Here is a 23,765-nt window from a genome sequence, read left to right on the forward strand (position 1 = left end):
TAATTTAACCCGTTACACGACTGGTTCAGGTCTCTTATTAGCATTACGAGACTATTATTTAATTGTGCTTTAAAAAGTGAGTCCATGTTTCAAATTTTTATGTAAGTGAGAAATTCCATAGACAGCAAACAAAAACTCATCCATTAGTCACTGTAGACAGACAGAGCTATTTGTTCAAAGTGCATGTAATAAATTTCACCTTGTAAGTACCTTGTCCATGATCTTATCTCAAATATGTAATGGTCAACCCTCTGTAAACTCTTGTTTAGAATTGTATTATCATGTAGCGAAGATGGCACATCAAGCTTTACTCTGTGGTACTTTATGTAGTCGTAATAGATGTTATTTTGCAACATTCCATCGGCGACTACACAGCATAATAATCTTCCTTATCTAAACAAAAGTTTCGGCCAAGAAGGCTTCTTTTGTCTAAAATATCTAGTTTGTGTACTTAAGTTTCTCAAATGACTCAGGGCTTTTTAATGCAAACTAATCCGCATTCAATTACGTGATATGCTATTGAAGTCCTAATGAGGATCATTTCGATTTTTAGCTGTGAATGCAGATTTATAGGGCTAAGAAATCCTTAATACACAGTCCAAAAATTTTTGTTCTACGACAAAAATTGACGAAGTTATGGCCAAATTACTAAAAAAGTTCACTGACCGCCCGGCGCGGGACCGTTGACGTCATTGTATCCGATCCGAACGCTGCCGGCGTACTGCGTGGATAGAAAATATTTTTTTCTAGCCAAACTATCAGTTTGAGAGAAAAACTTGTAATGACATATATTCATCAGAATAAAGTAAGCTATCGATAGGTAATTTTAAAAATAGAAATTGTGAAAAATAACGCAAAAAATCCATACGCTCATACGATTCAATGGAACGCAGAGACGCGATTGGGGTCTCCGCGGTGGTATATTTGGCGATTTATTCAAATAAAGTGTTCATAAGTGTTGTTAGAGTCATATCTTCTTCCAAGTAAAATATAAAAATGTATAAGTATTAATTTATTTACTTCTTACAATAAGGTATAGCTGAGGCAGATACACTCTGCCTAGGCTACAAGACATTTCTATGCAGATCATTTCGATGTACACGCAATACCTACCTGTTATTTAGTTTTTCCGAGTTAAACCTACGTACCTACCTATCTTTTCGCCGTTCCCATGGGCGGACCAGCTGCTGCAGGAAAGGACAGCTGCTCCCTCCTATTTAATCTTAGCCTAGAAGCTGGGTATGACTCCCCGCCCCCCTCCTCTCCCCAGGTCATAAGCTGGGCATGACTTCCCCCTCGGCCAGAAGTTGGGTATGATTTACCCCCCCCCCCCCCCCCCTCAGGCCCGAAAATGGGTATGACTTGACCCCTCCCTCTCCCCCCAGGCCAGAAGCTGGGTAAGGCTTGCCCCTCCCCCCAGGCCATAAGCAGAAGCTGGGTATGACACCCCCCCCCCCTCCCCCCAGACCAGAAGCTGGGTAAGGCTAGCCCCTCCCCCAGCCCATAAGCATAAGCTGGGTTCCCCCTCGGCCAGAAGCTGGGTATTACATACCCCCCCCCCAGCCCATAGAAACTGGTTATGACTTGACCCCCCCCCCCCCCTCCCCCAGGCCAGAAGCTGGGTATTACATACCCGCCCCCCCAGGCCAGAAACTGGGTAAGGCTAGCCCCTCCCCCCAGCGCATAGAAACTGGTTATGACTTGACCCCCCCCCCCCCTCCCCCCAGGGTAGAAACTGGGTAAGGCTAGCCCCTCCCCCCAGCCCATAGAAACTGGTTATGACTTGACCCCCCCCCCCCCCCTCCCCCAGGCCAGAAGCTGGGTAAAGCTAGCCCCTTCCCCCAGTCCATAAGCATAAGCTGGGTATGACTTACCCCCCCTCAGGCCAGAAACTGGGCATGACTTGCCTCTCCCCCCCTCCCACCAAGGCCAGAAGCTGGGTAAGGCTTGCCCCTCCCCCCAGGCTATAAGGTGGGTATGACTTATCCCCCCCCCCCCCCCCCAGGCCAGAAACTGGGTATTAGCATCATATTATGTATTATTATGTTCAATACAAACAATCTTTAAGTTACACTCACCCCAACCGCGTCTCCGCATTGCATCGAATCCTATGAAAATGTGGTTTTTGGACATAGCGATACTTAATTTTCACAATTTTTATTTTCTTAAATTACTGGTCGATAGGTTACTATATTTTGATGAATAAATGTTATTAAAAGTTTTTTTCTAAAACTGATGGTTTAGCTGGAAAAAAATATTTTCCATCCCAATAGTACGCCGGCTGCGCTCGATTCGGATATAATGACGTCACGCGGCCCTGCGTACGTTGACTTTTAGCGGCAAAAACGGCCTATGTTTATTACTTAATATCTTCGTAAGTAATGGTCCGATTTGGATAATTCAAAAAGATATATCTTTCTTATGTCTTAAAGATTAACGTAGATACTAGTTTTATTGAATTTTCTACAACAGTACTGATCCTCATTACGTTGTCTTTAATTCATTTTGTATTATGAAACACGCTGTTTTAATGCATATTTCTGTCTTAGCGCCTAATTAGTATCAGAAGAAAACCAGTTTAGTACGTGATTATGTTTAATGTTTGGCTTGTACTATTTATTGACTACAAATAATTAAAGCAAATTAAAGTATTGCTAACATAAAACTCTTGAATAGTTTAGTATTTTATTATGATAACTGACCCGGCGAAATTTGTACCGCCTATGTTCATCAGAAATAATGTAGAATTCTAATGATGAATTTTGAAATTGGTCTAGTAGTTTCGGAGCCTATTCAATACAAACAAACAATCAAATCTTTCCTCTTTATAATATTAGAGTAGAGAGTTAGCCACATTATTCCGTGTAAGAAATAATATAATATATCTTTCGATTTACCTTTCTTCTTGCTATAAACCTGAATACAAGCCGTCGGCAATAACAAGTTACCTAAATTATAATTTGCAAATCCAATTTGAGAAAGTGATTAGCGGATTCGCGACAAAAAGCGTTCATAATCACCCATCAGTCATGGTCATGACTATGGTCATGACTGACAAGATCATTACTTATGTGCCTGAAGCGACAGATGCGTTTGCAAATATTTATGCTTTTAATTAAACGCCTATGTGGCCTGGTTGTTAGAGATATTTATCCAGAGGTTCTAGGTTCGATTCATAAGTGGGGTAAACAAGATGAGTTTTTTTTTTTAATTTTCAATGTTTAGCATCAAACATTCTCCTAAAGAAAATAATTTTGGCAGGGTTGCACCATCTTACTTTAACTTTGAGAAACGTCAAAAATCTGTCAACCTCCATACAAAAACACCGGTTATCGATAAAGTTCCGATCAAAGTTACAGTTGCATATTATAAAACTGTAACTGGCCTGGCATATTCGATAGCAATCCTTACAGTGTCAGCCCAAAACTCCGCTACAAGAGTGGCGTTATCAGTTGCATTCATTAAATCTTCAAGCGTGCAGTTGTTAAGTTAAATTAATCGGTCGAATTGAGTCATTTCAGTGCAGTCACTTTGCTACAGGTACCCACGATAGAAAAGGAATAGGCATGTACTGTATGAATTGGAAGTTTTTTATTTACTCACTTAACTTTATCTGATCATACCAAAGTCATATATGTATATTAGAGTTAGTTATGGGTACTTCTTTAGTGTATAATCTAACTTTCTTTCAATTATAACCAGAGTCTTTAAAATCATAGATCCGGTACCTATTGACTGTCGATTCGTATGCTAAGCCATCTAAATAGCCCAAGCACTTTCTAATTATTCCAATAATATAACTGCATCGTTAAATTAATTGGAGTTTTTGCAATCCGCTTAGTCAACGTGTAAATCTTTTCTAAATTTCACCGTCTCGTTACCACAGACGTGACCATAGCAAATGACACGTATTTGACCACATCATTATCGATACAGTATCCCACAATGTTACAGCAAAGCAACAAAACTAAAACCCCATTTTGGGGCTCGTTATAGTACAAAAAGCTTTACTACTTGTATGGAAAGCTTTTATGAAATGAACGAGCTTTTGTATTGTAACAGTCAGAGCTCATGAATGACATTTAACAAAATTTGAACTTTATTACAAGTCTACAAGGTTTAAAATCTGTCAAGAATATGTATTTCCATGTGCAACCGACTGTACATACAAGGTAAACTAACTAAAGCAAAGTTACTATACTATTCTTAACCTGTCTGTCTTTGCCATATTTACTTTAACCAGTTTGTCTGGTAATTTTTCTTAATTTTGATTGAAAGACCACTTACGCGGTATTGTATTTATAATGTATAGTAGTAAACGTATACTTATTCGTATTACTCGTTGTAGAGAGAGATTAAACTTTAAATCAATCATTGTTAGTTATCCATAAAGACTAAGTTCAGACCTTATTTATCGGTTGTTTTGAATATAATTGAAATTTTTTTGGATATCAAACGTTCTAATAATCCTGCTTGTTTCGACGAAGTCTAAAAAGAAGCCTTTCAGGCTTCGGGAGGTACAGGAAGGATGCATTAGCAAATAACGTGGCTTTTTATAAGGAAGTGTGTATGCGATCGGATACCGAATTATAAGGTTTCTAATTTGCTTACTTTCTGCAAGGTAGATCCTATTTGGTAAGATGTCTATCCTGCTTTAATAACAGACTGTAATATGTTCGTAAACTGCAGTTGTTTTGTTTTTTTTAAAACTGGTCAACTGTTTATTTTAATGGATTAATTGGCCTATGTATAATCATTTAACTGCTTTTTAAATTATTATTTTTCCTTAAAGATTATTCTTTAAGGAACGGATTAAATATTTGGTATTGCATAATTATGTTAAAATAGTATCTACGAGTTTCTAAGAAAATAGGGCTGCACAGATTGACTGACAGGCGGACAACCTAGTGATTTTTAAACTGTTCCTTTTTCCTTGTAAGAACCATAAAAAATAAAATCCTAACAAAAAACTAACCTAGATAGTTTATGAGACGTCTGATCCCTAATATTTGCCGCTGCCAGCTATCTTCTGAGGTCATCGGTCCATCGAGCAGATGGGCTACGAATATCAAAAGTCTAAGCTCACCTTGTCTATGTATTATCCTGAAGTCATCTTCTGGAAGCTCTCCTTTCCCCAGTGTACTTAAAAGTACTAATGCTGCTATTCTGTATATCCTGAACCACGCCATATCTTCAATGTCTGTGAAAGAAGAAATCATTTATTTAATAACTAGCAATATTATACATATAAGGGAATATAAGGTAAAAAATCCTAAAAGCTTTATATTTGAAGTCGATCAAAGGTCATAGTGAGGAATCGTATTTGTTATCCAAAGTACGCACCTGTATTGATGCTGCATCGAGACTAAAATCTAATTTGTATCGCTGCATAGTAAGTAAACATATAAAAAATCCTGAAGAATGAAAATATAGATTTGCTTCTGTCATCTGTAAGTTATCGCTATACCCTACGTAAAAATAACAGTTTTTCGATTAAAATAAGTACCTACAATGTAACCTTACAAATTACAGTGCATACTTTGTGTATATGTAACAGAAATTGTAACATGTTATCAAATCGAATACAGTATGTCATTAATCGAGAACAGTTACGCATAACATAGTTCATACGCTATCACATGCTATTATTACAGCATTAGATAGAAAGTGCTCATAATGTATACTGACATGCCAAACTTTCTAGGCCTCGTTACGAGATGGACGCGACTAACTTATTTATTTGTTTATGTAATGTCTGGCGACTACGTATCACCAGATGAAAAGAAGCTATGACATTTGGTAGCAATTCTTTGACTAGGATTAAAAGATCTAGAGATAAAGAACTAGGAAGGTATCCACACCTTTATTAAAGAAACATTTCTAACCCCACACTTAGATACTTGTATTAAATACGGACCTTAAAGAGGCCCAAGTCAACAGTGAGACGACCCAGGACCGAGCCGCCTGGAGACGCATGATACAGCATAGGGCCGACCCCAAATAAAATGGGAATGGGCCAGGTAAAGGAGAAGACTTAAATACTATCATTGAAAATGGTTGACAGATGCAAATCGCCTCGCTAGGACGTATTTTTGGCCATAGATCCAATGATTTTGGGAAGATCGAGATGGGGGAATAGTGCCAAGAGTTGGTGAATTTATCGAGACATCAATATTATTATTTCAATTTTTTAAATCGCCTACAAATCGTCGATGCTCCTGGCAATTCCTGTCTTTTATGTGCAAAATGACAACTTTTCAGTTGGAACAAAAAACTAATTTCCCGTGTAAGTACCCTTTTGATATCAAAAAACACAAATAATATGTCATTGATAAAGATATCGAGAGGCGAAATTCTTCTAATTTATGACTTTATGAACACTGATGCTTTAAAATAAAACCAACTACATCATACAATTTTACAATCTAGTTCAATCAACGAGTCAATTACCCAAAACTCACAGACCGGTCATCATTTTGAGCTAAAAATGCGTGCAAAAACTTGACCATCTGTCCATACAAAGTCAGAACCATCAATCATCGGCTTCTATTCGTAATCATTTAATTCAGTTTGATGATGGTTTATTACGGGTATCGTGGGTTTAATTGGCTTCTATACTTCGTTAGCAAGGTATTACAGTCTCGCTTGTCAACGGGACTTGGCAGCTCCCTAAGCATTCGGTGCCCTGGATTCAGTCCTAACTCTAGTTTTGAAGGCACATCCAGCTTAATTTACGGATATAAAGTTTCAAAGTGCAATTTTGCAGCGAAAATGATTAATCTGATGTGCTGCCGAATGTAAGTATTTTGTATTTTTTTCCATCCACAACGAGGAAGTGTTTGGACTTTATCTCACCAGATGAGAAATAATAACCACTACTAATAATAATGCTAATGAAGAAATAGTAATGATATGTGTACCTACGCTTTTGTTTTGTTGAAAGTGGTGTTTTTATAACGTTTATACTTCCCCTTGTGCTCGATAACCTATGCCCTTATCAGAGAGCTAACACAAAATTTGTTGATAAGTACACTATCTTAAAAATAAGTGAGTCTGAGTTAGTGTTCCCGGGGCCTATAGGCTTATAGGCCTAAAATTAAGCCTATTTAGTTCTTTTTTTGGCCATGATAGACTACTAGGCTTTTAAAAGGCTACTCATTATAAAAAGCCTATAGGTTTAAAAAAAAACCTATAGGCCTAAATAGCCTTTTAGGCTTTATTTCCGACTAGTCTTTTTTGAGTAGTAGGCTTATTATAAGGCTATAGCCATTATTCAGGTTATGGCTTAGTATGAATTAAACAAGTATTTTTGTATTGCATTTATTTTCAAATTAAATAAAAACGTTATACATTGTTTCCAAAATATGTAATTTCTTTTTTTTACATTTTTTTTTTTGTAAAATTTAACTTATTTCTTGCTTTTTAGTTAACTAATTATTACCTTGATGTTACCACCGAAGGTAGGCAGTACATTGAGACCATATTCTTCATGTCTAGTGTAAAATAATATTCCCTACAAAATACAGGTTACCATATCGGAAACCTAAAAAGACCTTAAACCGTCAGCCCACCTTTAAAACATGAAAGAATAAAACTATTGGTCTATTTGTACCTATAATTTATTGTACCTATAAGAATTATCCTCCAACTCCTAAGCATTAAGTAGTTTTACCTTCTATCATCAGCTCATCAATATGAGATGATGATTTCCAGGAGCGAAAATACTTGAATAATCTGAAAATTTGAAAAACGATATACGTGCCTATAAAATATGAGGGTTGCCCTCGATTTCCCTAGGATCCCATCATCAGATCCTGACTTGGTGACAATGGGACCACCTCAGAAGTGTACCCTATCGAACAAAAAAAGAATTTTGAAAATCGGTCCACAAAATTGACGGAGTAATCTTTGAACATACATAGAAAAAAAATACATACAGTCGAATATAACCTCTTCCTTTTTTGAAGTCGGTTAAAAATAAATAAAATAGACCTAGCCTAAAGGACTAAAAACCTTTATAGGTTTTTTAGCCTTTCAAGCCTTTTAAATATGCGCCTAGCCTACAAAAAGGCTAAAAGCCTATAGTAATCGGGTGGACAAAAAAAGGCTATGAAAAAGGCCTAGCCTAAAGGCCTAAAAGACTTTTTAGGCTTTTTTCCCGCTGTAGCCCCTAATTCATAGGCTAGCCTTTAAAAAAAAGCCTAAAAGCCTATAGGCCTCGGGAACACTAGTCTGAGTAGCATTAGGTAGGTATACCTAGTAGTTATTTTTAACCAACTTTATCTAAACAAATCCGAAATCAAAAACTTAATACTTTCAATAAAAATTTTCAATCTAACTTTGAAGAACAGCTGAAATTATAAATGTTACCACCAAATGGTTAAATATTTCTTCTTACGTAACATTCGATAAGATGTAATAAAAATATCAATCAATCTATCAATATCTGTACTCTGCTCATCAAAATAGTAGCAGTAAGATATTTCATTTGAAATCACTTGTCGATACGAGCACCTACACACATTGTGTAACTACTCGTAACTAAGAGCCAAAGCACACGATTCGTTGTAGCGCCGCACACCAAAGATTTGCCGCATCACTCGTGTGCCCGCCACAAATACTCTCATGTGGATTCGTTAGATGCATTTTGCGATATTTTTATTTTCTTGTATAAAAAATTTCGTATCGACATAAATAAACATAAAAAAATATTCCATACAAAATTGCAAACAACACAACAAGCGAATAAGAAGTTTTGCCTCTAATAAAATGAACGACTACGAAATTTCGCGTGTGTTAAAAAAATACAGGAAAAAAGACGTTCGGAAATTTTATACGAGAAAATAAAAATATCGGAAAATGTATCTTACAAATCGCATACACGATTAGCTCCGGCGCGGTCGCACCCACCACGCCGCAGCGCATCGTGTGCTTTGGCTCTAACGATACCGATATAGAAATAGGGTTAAAGCATTTTTGCTGTAGTCTTCGCGCTGATAACATAAGTAGAAATGTATGTTCATATTTATATCTCAATCTCAAGTAGCGACCTACAAATGGATAGCTTATTAAATACGCATACGAGATATGGATGGATTGATTTATTTTGATTGCTACCACAATAGTACGGACGACTGCACATCAACCTATACTTACATTTTTGTTGCAAAATAGCCTGTATTAGTACGAGATAAGATGCCACAGTATCAAGCTTGATATGCCGCCATCTCTACAAGCAAAGAAGTGGGCAGAGGCAGACGATAGCATGATTATTTTTGATAACACTTACCAAACAGTTGAAAGGAACCTGTTGCGTTATTTACTTTACTTTTTGCACTATCATAATACTTATTTAGATTGATACCGGCTTATTACAGTAGCATTTGATAGTCCATAGACTAAAAAGGGGAATACCGCGTTGCTAAGCGGCGTTTTGTAGATTATTTTATTCTCTATAATAGCTGATAGTACAGTATCTAACAAAAGTTATAACTAAATATAAATACCGTTTTAAACTATCGTGTCCATTAAATTAGGATTAAAATTTCTGGCATTTGTATCATGACGGTAGGAGAATAAGGTAGGAGACGGATAAGTGCAATTACGTTTAGATACCAAAAGGAATAGCGACTGATTGTGAAGTTTATCACCAACCAGCACCACGACCACTATGTCAAGAGAGTAGCTATGAAGAAGAAGAAGGTACCATCAGTGTTTAGATGGATGTACCGTCATCCGTACTTCTCAATATAAAGGGTAATATCCCATATGTCATCCGTACTTCACAATACATATAAGTAAAGGGATATATCCCAGACGACCTAAGTAAGGTAATATCCTCATATCTAGACATTTGAACACACTGCGTCGTCAATTTGGGACTTTATGAATATTTATGCCTCAAAAAATACAATACGCAGTAAATTTTGTGGGACACAACAATAACTCTTTGTTTTAGCCGAGCTTTCGGAGCTTTTTCTGTCACTAAACAATACACAATGAAACGGGTTTGTACTAATTCGTACAAAACACATACGGGTAGCTTACAAAGTTACTACAGTTATTGTTTATTCTAGACTTCACTCAGAGTAGTGGTCGTAAGTCTATTAAGACGACAGCACTTCAAGTTTAAGCATTGGTATCTTTGTTACGTCTTGTTTGAATAGTTTAATTATTGGTTATTACTACCATTCTATTCATGAATAAATAAAATAAAACAAAATAAATAAATAAATCTTGTGTACTTGCAATAAGTGCTATTTTGCAACTACAATAATAATTGTCTGATCTGATAACGATTGTATCTCAAACATGGACTACAGTCATCGTCCAATAGTCTGTAACACCCAAAGTAGCCAAAAAGCTCGCATCACGTCTTTGCTACAAGTGGAATAAGGTTGTGTTGTCAACTTTTTGGCCACTTTTTGGGTATTTTGAAAATTATAAATAACTTGAAAAAATCGAACTGCCTAAGGCGGGAATTGAACCCACGATCTTCCGCTTGCCAGGCGACTGCTCTTCCAACTGAGCTACTTAGACACCGGATGAACACTTTTTGGTGTCATGAACTATTTGACACTGACTGTAGGTACTTGAACAAAATCACTACCAGAAGAAATGCATAGGTCATAATTAGTGCTTCAAATACTCAACTGCAAACATTTATCCATACAAAATGGACATAGGTAAAAAGTGTAAAAACATACAATAACAAGCCCCAATTTGTTTGCCCGGTTTCTTTTTACCGCATTCACCGCAAACAAAAACAAAACACTTACATTCTACAATCCAAGGTTATTTTAATAAAAACTCAATCACTATTGTACAGAGTTTCAATTATTTGTTATCTTATGGACTAAGAACTAGTGAATTCCTGATATATGTTATTTTATAAAAACTGAAAAGGGAGCGCATGCTCATAGGTAAGGATGTTGGTGCATCATAAAGTTTGGCTCATCGTGGCTTTGGCAGCTACCCTAAAAGAGTCTGGCTAGGGGTTGAAACGGTCAAAACTATCTGGCTGATGAGGAAACAACTTCTAATAACGAGCTCTGTGCCGTCACTGCCTTTACTGAGCGGAGCCCAATTTGGTACCAAAATTATATTTTTTTTTTTTTAATTGTATATATTTTTTGTTTTGTATTAGAATAAGTTAAATATTGTGTAGGTTTTAAGTGCATGTAATTTGGTGCCAAATAAACATTTTTTCTTTCTTTCTTTCTTTCTTTCTTTCTTTCTTTCAATAAGCAGCTTTTATCAATGATTACCCAAACTTCATGATGCACCAACGTTCTTACCTAAATTGGAAGCATGCGCTGACGAACTTTCAGCTTTTATAAAATAACGTAGGTCTGGCGTTAACTAGCTGTTAGTCTATTATGAAATACATTCAATAATGGATCCATCTTTGCAGTCAAATTTTTCCAGTGTTATCATTATAACTACCTGATGTGTACCTACTAAAGTGATTGGAAGGCGTTCACGATAACGAGTAATAGATTGACCCAAATTGATATGTCCTGTTTACTCAAGCGCACTACTACTCCTTAACTGATAAACGTTGATATGACGGCACTTAGTATGTAATTTACTAAACATTAGAGGTAGAAACCTATAAGTGGTTTGTAAATATGTTGTTTATTCCAATAGTTATCTATTTGGAACTGTTTGCTTACGTCGATTTAGTGAATAATAATAATAATAATAAATACACTTTATTGCACACCAAAGATAAGAACAGAAATAAAAGGAACACACAAGGTACAACTAGGCGGTCTTATCGCTATGAAGCGATCTTACTTTATTTTATTTTACTAATACCTTTATTTTATTTTATTTCGCAAATAAAACACATAGCTATTTAATAGGTATAAGGTTCAACGTTAGATAGTTTAAAGAAGGAGGAAGGTTTTCCACAGTTATAATTATAGTAACTCCCACACGCGATTACAATTAAACTTTAATTTTAAAATTGTAATGAATGAGAACTTTGTAATAGGTATTAATTAATTGCATAATTAAATCGGAAACGTAGGATAAGTCGAATACCGATAAATCTTTTCAATGTCATAGGATGTAACTGTTGATAGCAAAATTATATCATGGTTATTTTTGTGGGTAAACCCGCACAATTACAGTTATGAAGATGTTATCAGCAGTTTTGACAAGTCATACATATTAATTTATTCATATCATACAACATTCTTCACTGCAGTAAATCAACAATAAAACATCGGAACTCAAAGATTGATTTTAGATTTTCTCTGCCGAAAACCCCAATTAATCTCTAGACATTATTATGTTTTCTTGATGAGCATCATCAACAGCCCTTTACAGTCCACTGCTGGACTATGAGCCTCCTCCACTATAGTGGAGGGTTTTGCCATAATCTCCACGCTTGGCAGGCGGGTTGGAGATCGCAGTTTAAAAGATTGATGTTTTTCAGAGAGCGCTGCTGCCCATTCTCTGTTTGATGTGTAGTCCCTAAGTCGCCTCTTACGACACCCGCGGGAGAGTAGGGGTTGGTGACAAATGTATTCTACTCTGCCGTCACCACACGGCTTAATGCTCTTGATGAGCATTCATTTGTAATTTCTTCATGATTATACCTAAAGATAAACCTAAAGCAAGCGAGGGCTACGTGCGCTTACCCATGTCCGCGATACGTATATCACTGAAACATAACTATTGGTATTATGTAAACACTCTGCACAATGGCCTCTCACAGCGCTGCAGCGGAACAACAAAGCTACTGTTTCTTGGAATAGGTAGGCGAACCCTTAGGAAGACATCCAGTATTGGATGCAGACAGTGCCTTCTTGTAACAAGTCAAGGATCAGCCTGCTGGGGTATTCCACTTATGATCGGGCAAGTCAATGAGGATGAGTAACCCGACCTGCTAAGGGAGCTAGTTTCCAAATTAAACTTTGACTCACCAAGCTGCCCCACTGGTGGGGCAAAGTGGATTTTGGGGACTGTATCTTAGTAATAGAAATGATATTCTATTGCATTGCACCTACTCAGTCAAATAACAATTTGGAAAAAAACACCTAAGATATAGCAGCTTGCTAAAACCACCTAATTCTATAAAATATCTTCAATAGTACATCCACCTTATACAAGATATCTTCAGCAATACTTTAAAACAATATGGGACTAAACTGAGAAACACAAAGGAGATATAAATCAACCAATATTTATTCTCTTGGTTAAAAGTGGTAAGAATATTTGAGGCCTGGCAACTAAATGGCGGTATTTATCAACCCACTAGTATAATAATAATAATAAAAATAATAAAAAGCATTTATTTCTTTCTTTCACAATCCATTATTACAGTGAAACACAAATTGCTATGTACTAATTGAACAGGGTAAGATTGTGAGAGAACTGGAGTCTGAACTAGGCGAGAAGCCTGTACTACAGAGCGCCAGTACTCTCCTCTCTCGATAATGGCCGGAGCACATAGAATTTATTAAAGTTATTTTAAAACTAGACAAAAACTAGACGAGTAGGTATTGAAAGAGAGTGTGTAAAAGGTGAAGTGTAAGTGATGTGAGAGTGAGTGTAATGAGAGTGAGAGTGTATGTGAGTGTAGGTGTATGTAAGTGTGAGTGTATGTGAGTGTAGGTGTATGTGAGTGAGTGTGCGTGTGTGTTAGTAATGAACCATCTGCCCGTATTAAAGTTACCTAATTGGTTGAAGCAGGTTTTCCGTTTCAGCATACGTCAAGGATTGCAAGTAGTTTGAGACCTTGTACTTACAATGAAATTTTGGCAAGGAGTGGAGATCTAAATTATGGTGAAGAGCATTATACAAAAAAGGACCCAAGAAACAGTAGAAGCGATGAGAGAAGTAAGTTTTAAAAGAAGAAGAGGGAACTACCAGGTGATTACGTCGGACAACAGAGGGATCGAAATTTGCTAGATGGTGTTGTTTTAAGACAATATACAAGATGAAGAGTTGGCGGACGGTTAAAACTTGGCAGTATTGGAAGAGCTCATACGTAGGGAAAAGCAGCGGTTTGAAGGTGCAAATTTTAAGGATGGCCCTTTGAGCTCGTTCCAGCTTTATCAGGACAGTCTTGCAGGCACCTCCCCAAGAGGTTATGCAATAAATCAAAAGTGACTGGCAGAGGGCTACATAGACTGTCCTGACAAGGCTGGGGTCTGCTACGTGGCGAAGCCTACGAAAGACAAACATAAGCTTGCGGAGTCTCCCGGCTGTAGCTACGATATGGGATTTAAAAGTTAGTCTCGAATCTATAGTTATGCCTAGATATTTAATTTCATCAGTCGAAGACAGTGGTGAACAGTTACAAGGTAGGTCAGATAGAAGGGGGTGAGTATGGGCAATTAATCGAAGACCACTAAGGGTATTTGTTGGGATTTTGTTAATAGAGAACGTCATATAATGGGTTTTTTTTACGTTGAGCGTTAGAAGGTTTTTTTGTAACCATAAGGAGACCTGGTGAAATCCAGACTGTGCTCGCCGGAAAGTGTCACCCCATGAGTCGGCTGCAAATACGAGGGCTGTGTCATCGGCAAAGGAAATAATTTTACAGTTTGGGATGGGAAGGGAGCAGAGATCGTTGATGTACACCAGGAAAAGCGTGGGGCCGAGAATGCTTCCCTGGGGAACACCGTACTCTATAGGGACCTCAGAACTCACATTTCCGTCTATTACGACCGACTGAGAGCGACCTGTAAAGTAACTGCGGAATAGAGAAAGCTGGTTGCTTCTAACACCTATCGCCTCCAATTTGGCCAGCAGGATGGGGATGGAAACCGTGTCAAAAGCCTTGGCCAGGTCTAGGAAGATCGAAAGACATTTCTTGCCCCTGTCCAGACTTCTAGAGACGTGGTCGGTAAGTTCATGAACCGCATCAGCTGTAGATTTACCCTGTCTAAAGCCGTGTTGACCAGGAGACAAGAAATCCCGCTCCTCAATGAATTTGATCAGTCTGTTGTTTATTAACCGCTCTAAGATTTTCGACAAGGCTGGCAGAACCGATATAGGACGGTAGTTATTGACACGGTTTCGATCCCCAGACTTGTAGATTGGGTGAACTAGTGCCTTTTTAAAAGCATCCGGAAAGCAACCTAAGGAAAGGCAGAGGTTGCAGATGTGTGCAATAGGAGGGACTAGCTGGTCTTTACAGCGCCTCAAGAGGGTGGTAGGGATATTATCCCAACCAACTGCGCACTCCTCCCTGAGGGATAATAGAAGGGTTTCAACCTCTGCGGTAGAGGCACTCAGGAGAACGAAAGATTGACAGGCAGAAGACGAAGAAGAAACAGGAGGTGTAGGAGAAGAGGAGGGAGGACCGGAATTATTTGAGAGAATTTCTTCGGCGAGGGACCTACCAATGCCTGCGAAGAAAGAGTTAACGTGCTCAACAGCTTGATTTGGAGTGGGCATACAAGAAAGGAGGTCGGTAGAACTTGAGTTTGTTTTTTTGATATTAGAAACTTCTTTGATGGCGTTCCATAGTCTTTTGTTATTAGAACCCGCCTTAACAATGAGATTCCTGTCATGTGCAATTTTGATTTTTTTAAGTAAAGAGTTACAAAAGTTACGGTAGCGAATATAGGTCTTACGAAGGATTTCATTGTTAGGCTCATTTCTGAGTCTTTTGTGCATGTTATCCCTGTTTTGGATACACCTCAATAGACCTGGGGTGATCCAGGGTTTAAGGATTCTACGACGTCGAGGGACAGTAAGAGCTCGAGTGTGCTGTGCAATAGCAATTTGAAGTTTGGATATTAGGAGATTAGTAGCAATATTAGGGTCAGAAAGCTGAAGAATGGGCGAAAAATCAATGTTTTTTATAGATTTACAAGTTTCAGGGTAATTAACTTTTTTAATTTTGATGGTGCCAGGGTTTCCGATTTTGGACTGAATAGCGAGAAGGACTGCATCATGATCAGTTACAGTGGACTGGATAACCAAACACTGGGCAGGTGACGAAGTTTTGAGAATGGCATGATCAAGACAGGCAGAACTGCGGGTCGGTAAGGTGTGACCTGGAAGGAGACCGTGAAAGGCAAGTGCGTTAAGGTAATCCTCAGAGTCTGGGTCTGACTTGGGTGATGAGATCAAGTTGATGTTAATATCGCCCATGACAATTATATTTTTATATGATTTAAGTGGCAGTAAAATCGGGTCTAGGGAAAGTATAAAATTTTGGGCGCTTCGGAATGCACACGGACGGTAGATAGCTAAAATCGCCGTTTCGTCGTTTATAGTAATTAAAAGACAGCTGGCATCTGCTATGTTGGGCTCCGATATTGTGACTCGAGGTATTACATTATTGTAGTAGACAATAACACCATCGTTTATGTTATTTTTCATCATTAACTAGTACCTGCTATTATCACAGAAATTACAGTAACAAAATTACGTAATGTTGTAACGTAACGCCATTATTGCGAGGAGAAAACGACGAATGGCAATTTTACAGATAGATGACCGGAATGGGAAAATTAACACCTTGTGAAAAGCATTAGGTAGCTGTTCCAATTACTTTTAGCAATAAAACTTGTGATATAAGCAATAAAGATACTGGTCAACACATGTTTTTTTTCCTTTATTTTTTTTTCTGTTATTGGGTATTTCTATGGCCCTGATTATGAAAAAAATACTGGGAGATCGTCAACAGCTTTACTTTTTAAAATATAGAGTTTTATTATTTTGATAAAAAAATACGAAAAATTATACATTGTGTTGATAAAATATCTATTGAACACTAGCAAATGGTCTTTTATATGGTTTCTTTGAATAGACAAGTTTGAGTAGATCTCGTTGCAAACTCCAGCAATGGTCTGCCATTCATATATGATCACCACCGCCCCTGATAACCTTCTTCCATTGTCCGAAAATTATAATGACATCTTTTATCCTGCTCCTCACTAAACTCACCCACATTTTGTGAAAATTGATGTTAATGCGAGTACATGAAGTGTATTTTTATGCCCATGTTGCACCCTAGCTCTTGCAAGTTGGATAGCATGCTCTCAACAATTTCTTTTTGCTTAGGAAATTACTTATAACCAAAAAAATGAATTCTAAGCTTAGGACTGGACTTAAGTCATTGATTTCTTAAAATTACGATCATTTACCAGTTGCCTAATGTGAGTCCCATCAAAAATTACCAACATTCAAGTTTTCTGTGCTTAATCCTGAAAACTTTCATGAAAGAAAATTATAACATTCGTTACTTTTGTCAAGCGCCTTCACAGACTGTTTCAAGATGCCGAGGTTAATATAAAGTGGTGGAAGTACGGTGATACGGTCTTGGCTAACTAAAGGCATGTTTATAAAATAGTTTGTATCAACTTTAGCTGAAAAGCAAAAAGTCGTGTGTGCGGGAAGCCGCACTGGTCAAATTTTTTGTAACCAATGCTTTTGTTTGTTACGACTATTCCAGATACACATGAAACGGGAATTTTATGTAGCCCCCTTGTTGACCTAAAGTAAGTTACCTATTCTCAGAACACAAATAACCCATTTGTGGTCTTGATTAATTAATTTCAAAGATTTATTTTAAAGTGTCGATGTTACGCAGTTTTCATGAAATCCGATAGAGGTTTTCGACATTTTTCAAATATTATATTTACTAAAAACATAGCAGAAGCAATCTGGATTAAGCACACAACATCTTCATAACGAAGCAATATCGAAAACACCAACAAAATATATTTTTTTGTCCAATTAAATCAAAAATCTAAGAAAAAATATTAAATGAAGGTAGATAGCTATAACTTAAAAACAAAAGCTGTTAGAGAAAAACTGTTGCCATATTTAAAAAATATGCGTCAATTTGAGATAGAAACAGAAAAAAAATCACAGGAAACAAACAATTTTATTTTTTTTGTTGACCAGTGTATATAGATAACTCGATAAGATGAAGTCACAATTCCATGTCTTTTAGAGCAATACAATTATTCCCACAGTATTTTTTACTGTAATCATTTCCATCGGTGATGTGACTGTTGGTGTGGCAGAAATTACATCCACTTATGGATAAGTTGGGTCCGGCCAGAAATACTTCGAGCAATCCGATGCTATCTGATTTCCAGATCGCCGCGCTCAGTGGACGCTCGACTTAACCAGGGTGGACTGGTTACCATCACGCGAGGCTGGTAGGGTTACCTTGCATGGTTTATGGGAATTTGTGGTTAAATTTTGGACCAGGTCGATTATACCTGGATGCTCTGGTTACATAAAAGACCATGATTTTTGCATATCATAACGTACATAATCCTCAACTTGTCTATGGTAAATTGGAAAGAGTCGTTTTCCTGCAGTGGAGACTAAAATAAATGACCCGATGATGATGCACATAATCACTTCTGACATGAGAATCGTCGTATCAATATGAGCGTATTGATTATGCGCTCAATCAAGATCCAACTAAAAGATAACCCAACGTGTCCTTTGAACCATAGCATCGTCATTTTTATCGTAGTTACAATCAGATTGATTTCTAATTTGCAATATCCTAACCTCATTCAAGCAATACGAGTAGAAGATGAACTTTAAGGGGAAGGTAAAATAAACTAAGATCGAAACACCACCGATAAAGGATAAGATTAACCACAAATTATCTCAAGACTGGCAGCCCTACAAGACACGCAATACCAAACCCAAAGGGATGCTTGAATTACTATCCGAACACGATCCAGCTGAGTTTAATGACAGGTTCACTTTTAACTGACAATTACCTGGAATCACAAGGTGATAAAATTGGACCGTTCACTATACATTTCCTTTGATATACTGTAATAATAGCTGTTTACCACATCTTAAAGCAGTCATTTAATTGCGTAATGATGACACCGTGATCGGGAGGAGGCAATTATTTTTTTGTTATTACCACATCTACTTTATTACGTGTGAAGGGTCTCAGACCCGTACTGTGGGCTTAATTCTAGGTTGAAGGGAAGGTGCTTATTACCCGTGCAAATGTTTTTATACACAATATCTTACTTCTTTCATGACCTGACAATGATGACGAAGTTGTCCTAATAGTAGGTTTGTTGTAGGTAATTAAATTGCTGGCCGCACTGCAATTACAAAAACTACTATAATAAATGACTCTTCATAACTTCAGATGCAATCGAAAAGACGCAGTAATGATGCTTACCTACTGTCATTGCTTCATCATCAATTAATACTAATTAATAAGTATTTTGACAAAATTATGATGGGGGAGTAAGTAACATGATTTTCAAAAGGCCCAACATCAATGACAAAATTTCAAATATTGAAACACCTAACACCTAAGTATTCCGAATTGAAATTGGCACACCCCGAAGCAGTGGCGGCGTAAGGCGTAGGCGACGTGGGCCACCGCCTACGGCCTCGCGGAACAAGGGGCCTCGCGCATCAACAATTTTGCTCACATGTCAAATTCAACTTTTAAATACTATAAAATACTAGCTTTTGCCCGCGGTTTCACCCGCGTGAAATTTAGTAGGTATGTCACAGATCGTCATAAATTATAGCCTATATGTTAATCTGGGTTATAAACCGTAATACTGTAAAGTTTCAACAAAATCCATTCAGTAGTTTTTGCGTGAAAAAGTAACAAACATCCAGACATCCAGACATCCAGACATCCAAGACATCATGACATCCAAACTTTCGCATTTATAATATTAGTAGGATAAATTATTGATAGCTAAACAATGTAGTTAATTATTTTTTTTCCAAACAAATTCAGCCATAATCAGACACAAAATTAAGCAACAACACGGTTTTAAGTGACAAACATTATTCTTTGGCGCAAAATTCCTTTAAAAATAATCACTGAATCAAGAAATCAGAAACTGTCAATGAATAGACCATTGACCCGTTTTTTTTTATTATTTCATAAAATCCGTCTTCAGGTCGCCACAGAACAAGGCCTCGCGAAATCTGTCTTGCCCACATCAAATTTAGGTCTTGCCCCGCCACTGCCCCGAAGGCACTTTCTCGACAAATTGATCGTAATCAGTGTTTATACCGATGATTAGTTTGGCCATGCCTAAATTGCTTGCGACACGAGGTGATCATTCCCCATTGTGTTCATTCGGATCCATTTGCATTCGACAAAATGCTCTCGTTTGAATATGAATGAGCGACAACACGTAATTAGGGTCTCTTAAATGAAGTCGTCAGTGTGACGAGTCGTTTTTTTCCTTTGCGAAATATATCAACACTTTTTATCCGAACGTGTTTAAGGCATTCGTGAAATCTTGTGTTGCATTCTTTTGACCGTGAATCGGGATTTGCATACAGTTTTATATGATAGTAGAATGTCATGATGTTTATCTCCATCTGATTAATTTACAAGTCTGACTAAATATGAGTAAACCTTTTTTCCCAGATCTTGTACGAGTACGAACCGCGTTTGATGGAAAATTATAGGGTCTAACGATCACTAATCTAACATTTGTTTTTATTATCATCACTGCTCCAAATCATCTAAATTTTTTTGGAAGTTTAACTTCATTTTCTATCTTCCTAATTAATGGTTTAACATCATTTTTCAAAGTGGAAGTTGACTCGCGCTAACGGTTTACGGTAGCCTCCATACCTCCCGGTTTTCCGCTAGCTCCTATGTCCTTATAAGTCAACCACTAGTTGCTTACTTAGAACTGTACTTGACCTGACTGAAGACTATTTGTGAGATAATCACAGGTGGGATCATTTTAGAAAATTCTGGAACGCTTTAATGCTTCGACAGGTGTATCAGAAAACACAAAAAGTCATCAAAGTCATAATGAACCTTAAAATCATATCAAAATACAGCAGTTTTTAGATATCGCCTGTTTTTATAATGTTCATCCTGTCTGTAAAATTTAATCTATTACGGATTTTATTTAATATTTATAGCTCATAAGCAGAGATCTTGTTACTTTCGCTGCATTAACATTAATTTATGTGTCGTTTAGAATATAAGGTCTTGTTCTATATCCAGGCAATAATAGTCCAAATTTTATTGCACCTACGTCATTCACTTAGGAATTTTCGTTAAGAGTTTCTCCTATGTGTTTAGTAGTTCTAACCACTTTTTAGAGATCGACTCGTTCGTTTTAAACCTATTTGATTCAGATGGGAAATTGAGTTTGTTCTTTAAAACCAATGCCTTAAATACTGCAGGCTTGAATCAATCAACAATAGTTGGTATTCATCAGAAAAAATACGATACGGTAATAGCATGCAGCATTGGATCTGATTGAGTCAAGCCAGACTATAACTACCCCTAAAAATCGAAAAATCATTTTGTAAACCCATTTGGTACAAGAAAATTTTCGGCTAGAAGATTAAAATGGCGTAAATTACTGTCAATCCTGGTGATAGCCAGATCCCTTCTCAACTGTCAACAGACTGGTGAGAAATCCCTCTAATCTTTTATGAGAGTGTATAAACAAAGTAACGACAGTGTAAACAATGAACACGGTGTTGTAGTTGATGCTAAGACAATGCAACGTGTAGTAGGGAAGTAAGCGACTCGTACACATGACCCTGGGTTTTTAACTTGACGTGACCCTGAATGGATAAGAACGTAAAGAACAACACACGGTAATGGACGACGGCTATTAACACTAATTGTTTGAGGATGATTCAAATTTGGTAATTTACCTACACGACTTTTTCATTATGTTACCAAATTCATGAATGTTCTGTTCCTAAAATTCTAGTCCATCCTATTTCTCAATTCTTCTGATTGACATGTCAGGGTCGTTATTAAAATATGATTAGTTAGAAATCTAAGTTGATTTTAAGAACTTGACCATCTTGAGAAATAATCTCAAAAACTTGAGAAGATGATAGAATTAATAGAATAACATTACAGCAATTTGCGGAGTTTCAAAGTCAGTAATTCATAAATAACGAAAATTCGTTTCCTGTTTCATAATAACAACCTACCTACATACCATACAAATTAATATCTATTTGAACTGTAAGCACATTAGAAGTAGAAATGTTACTACGAGTAATAGCGGTGCATTATTGTAATTCACCTGTATTTACACAAATGCTGAGCCCGGCAAACGGCAGGTTTCGTAAGCTCAATTTGTGTGGGCTAGTACACCGTAAGTAACTTCACAGAAACCCACCTACTTGCCTACGGTCAATTTCGTAAAATTGATATGATTAATGACTCTAGTAGATTAACATTAGCATCTCATTAAAATGGCCCAACTGAAAAACAAACCTTTTTGAGAACATTTATAATTTTGACATAAGTTTTCTTAAAAACTGCAAGCATACTGCCCGCCACCAAAAAAAGTTGCAGTTACGAAACAACTTGAAACTTTTTAACTTACCATAAATGTTATGTGGGTGAAATCGCAACAACCGAGTTGTGTGAGCAATCGAAGCCCATTCTCCTCCTGCACATCCAGTTTAGAGCTTTGTTTAATTCATCACAGTTAACTTTTTGTGTCGAACGCGCAGTATAACTTGTCCCGATCACTGTTTATTATTATTTGTTGACACAAAACGAGGTTATTGCCGCTTGCGCCAACATCTGGACCTTACACGGCAGAGATTTCACTTCGCACTTTAGAACAAACGAGCTTTTTGAGTACAGTTCACTTGGTGATAAGTAAAAAGGAATAAAAGAATTGGATAACAAAAGTTTTAACACTGGCAGGTAAGCCGTGGGCAAGGAAGCAAGTGGCAGGCACAGAGGACGATAAAAAAACAAAAGTTAGCCGCGGTCCGCGCCACACAACGCCTCTGCCGATCGCGCGAGTGTGCGTGAATGAACCGCGTTGTACACTGTGGAACGGGCTCTCTCGGCGTGGTCCGTGGCTCGTGCGCGCGCAATTGCCGAGATATGGGTTGCTAGTGCAGTTTCAAACTCCCTCCATGCACTGAGATGCACTTTTTGACTTAGTTACAATGAGTTTAGCTGTTAGATTTCTGAACCTTGATCAGTTGAGTTATAACTACTTCCAGATGAAGGCTTCAAAATACTTTTTGAATACACAATCATTAGTTACCTACCTAGTTACCTACTTTGGCATTTGTTTTTTTTTTTTTTCAATTTTCAATAAATTAATAAATTTTAAGTAAATAATGAAAAGTTCAAAAATAAATCAATTTCTTTTTACATGCAACAGAAAATCTGAAATAAAATCGTAACACATACAATCTAATAATGGGAAAATATTTACTGAAACTTGGGAGAAATAATAAAAATCATGAATTGATAATATGGATAGTGAGATGGATGCCAAAAAAGTAATCAATAACAAAATATACGAATATTATGTAGTAGATAAAAACCTATACAATAAACCTAAAAATATCAATCACACAACCTATCTAATCTAAGCTAATCGTAACAAAATCTCCCCAAACATAGGCAAAGACCCAAGCATAGCAACACCGACCCCTAGTGTCATTCTGCCGAAAGTGCCTCTGTGTACACACGGCCCACTCACACATCGAAATCTAAGCTGCCATTGGCCAAGACGGCTTCGATAGCTGCCTCCGCCCGCGCACCAACGTCCTTGCGGGCACCGACCTATGTTGCCTACTACCTGCGTACAGTGGCACGTCAATCTCAACACTATAAGGTCATAAGCCGTTGTAATAGAAGCGTGTTTGCAACAAAATTTCTCAGCCTGATGTGCTGTCAACCGTACATCTAGCGCCGAAGCTCGAAACACTCCCGCGCATCAGATACTGTTGCTTCAATTTGTGGTTAGCTTTGAACTGATTGGGTTCTCAGAAGCGGTAATGACAGTCCGTGCAAGGCGAAAGAA

The 23,765-nt window shown here is 37.4% G+C and overlaps 1 protein-coding gene and 1 non-coding gene across 2 annotated transcripts in view; both read right to left on the reverse strand.

Annotated features, from left to right (window-relative positions):
• Nucleotides 1–22,783, reverse strand: part of LOC135081881 (semaphorin-5B) — a 70,767-nt gene extending 47,984 nt beyond the window's left edge. Inside the window, exons 1-2 of the mRNA XM_063976665.1 lie at nt 22,317–22,783; nt 5,087–5,200 (exon numbers count right to left, since the gene is read on the reverse strand). Of these exons, the coding sequence (XP_063832735.1) occupies nt 5,087–5,189 (103 nt within the window). The 5' untranslated portion in view covers nt 5,190–5,200; nt 22,317–22,783. The remainder of the gene's footprint in view (nt 1–5,086; nt 5,201–22,316) is intronic.
• Nucleotides 10,467–10,539, reverse strand: Trnaa-ggc (transfer RNA alanine (anticodon GGC)). The gene has a single exon. It is a non-coding gene; the product is annotated as a tRNA-Ala (tRNA).
• Nucleotides 22,784–23,765: the final 982 nt, after the last annotated feature.

This window comes from Ostrinia nubilalis, chromosome 20 (genome assembly GCF_963855985.1).
Source record: "Ostrinia nubilalis chromosome 20, ilOstNubi1.1, whole genome shotgun sequence".
Taxonomy (NCBI): Eukaryota; Metazoa; Arthropoda; class Insecta; order Lepidoptera; family Crambidae; genus Ostrinia; species Ostrinia nubilalis.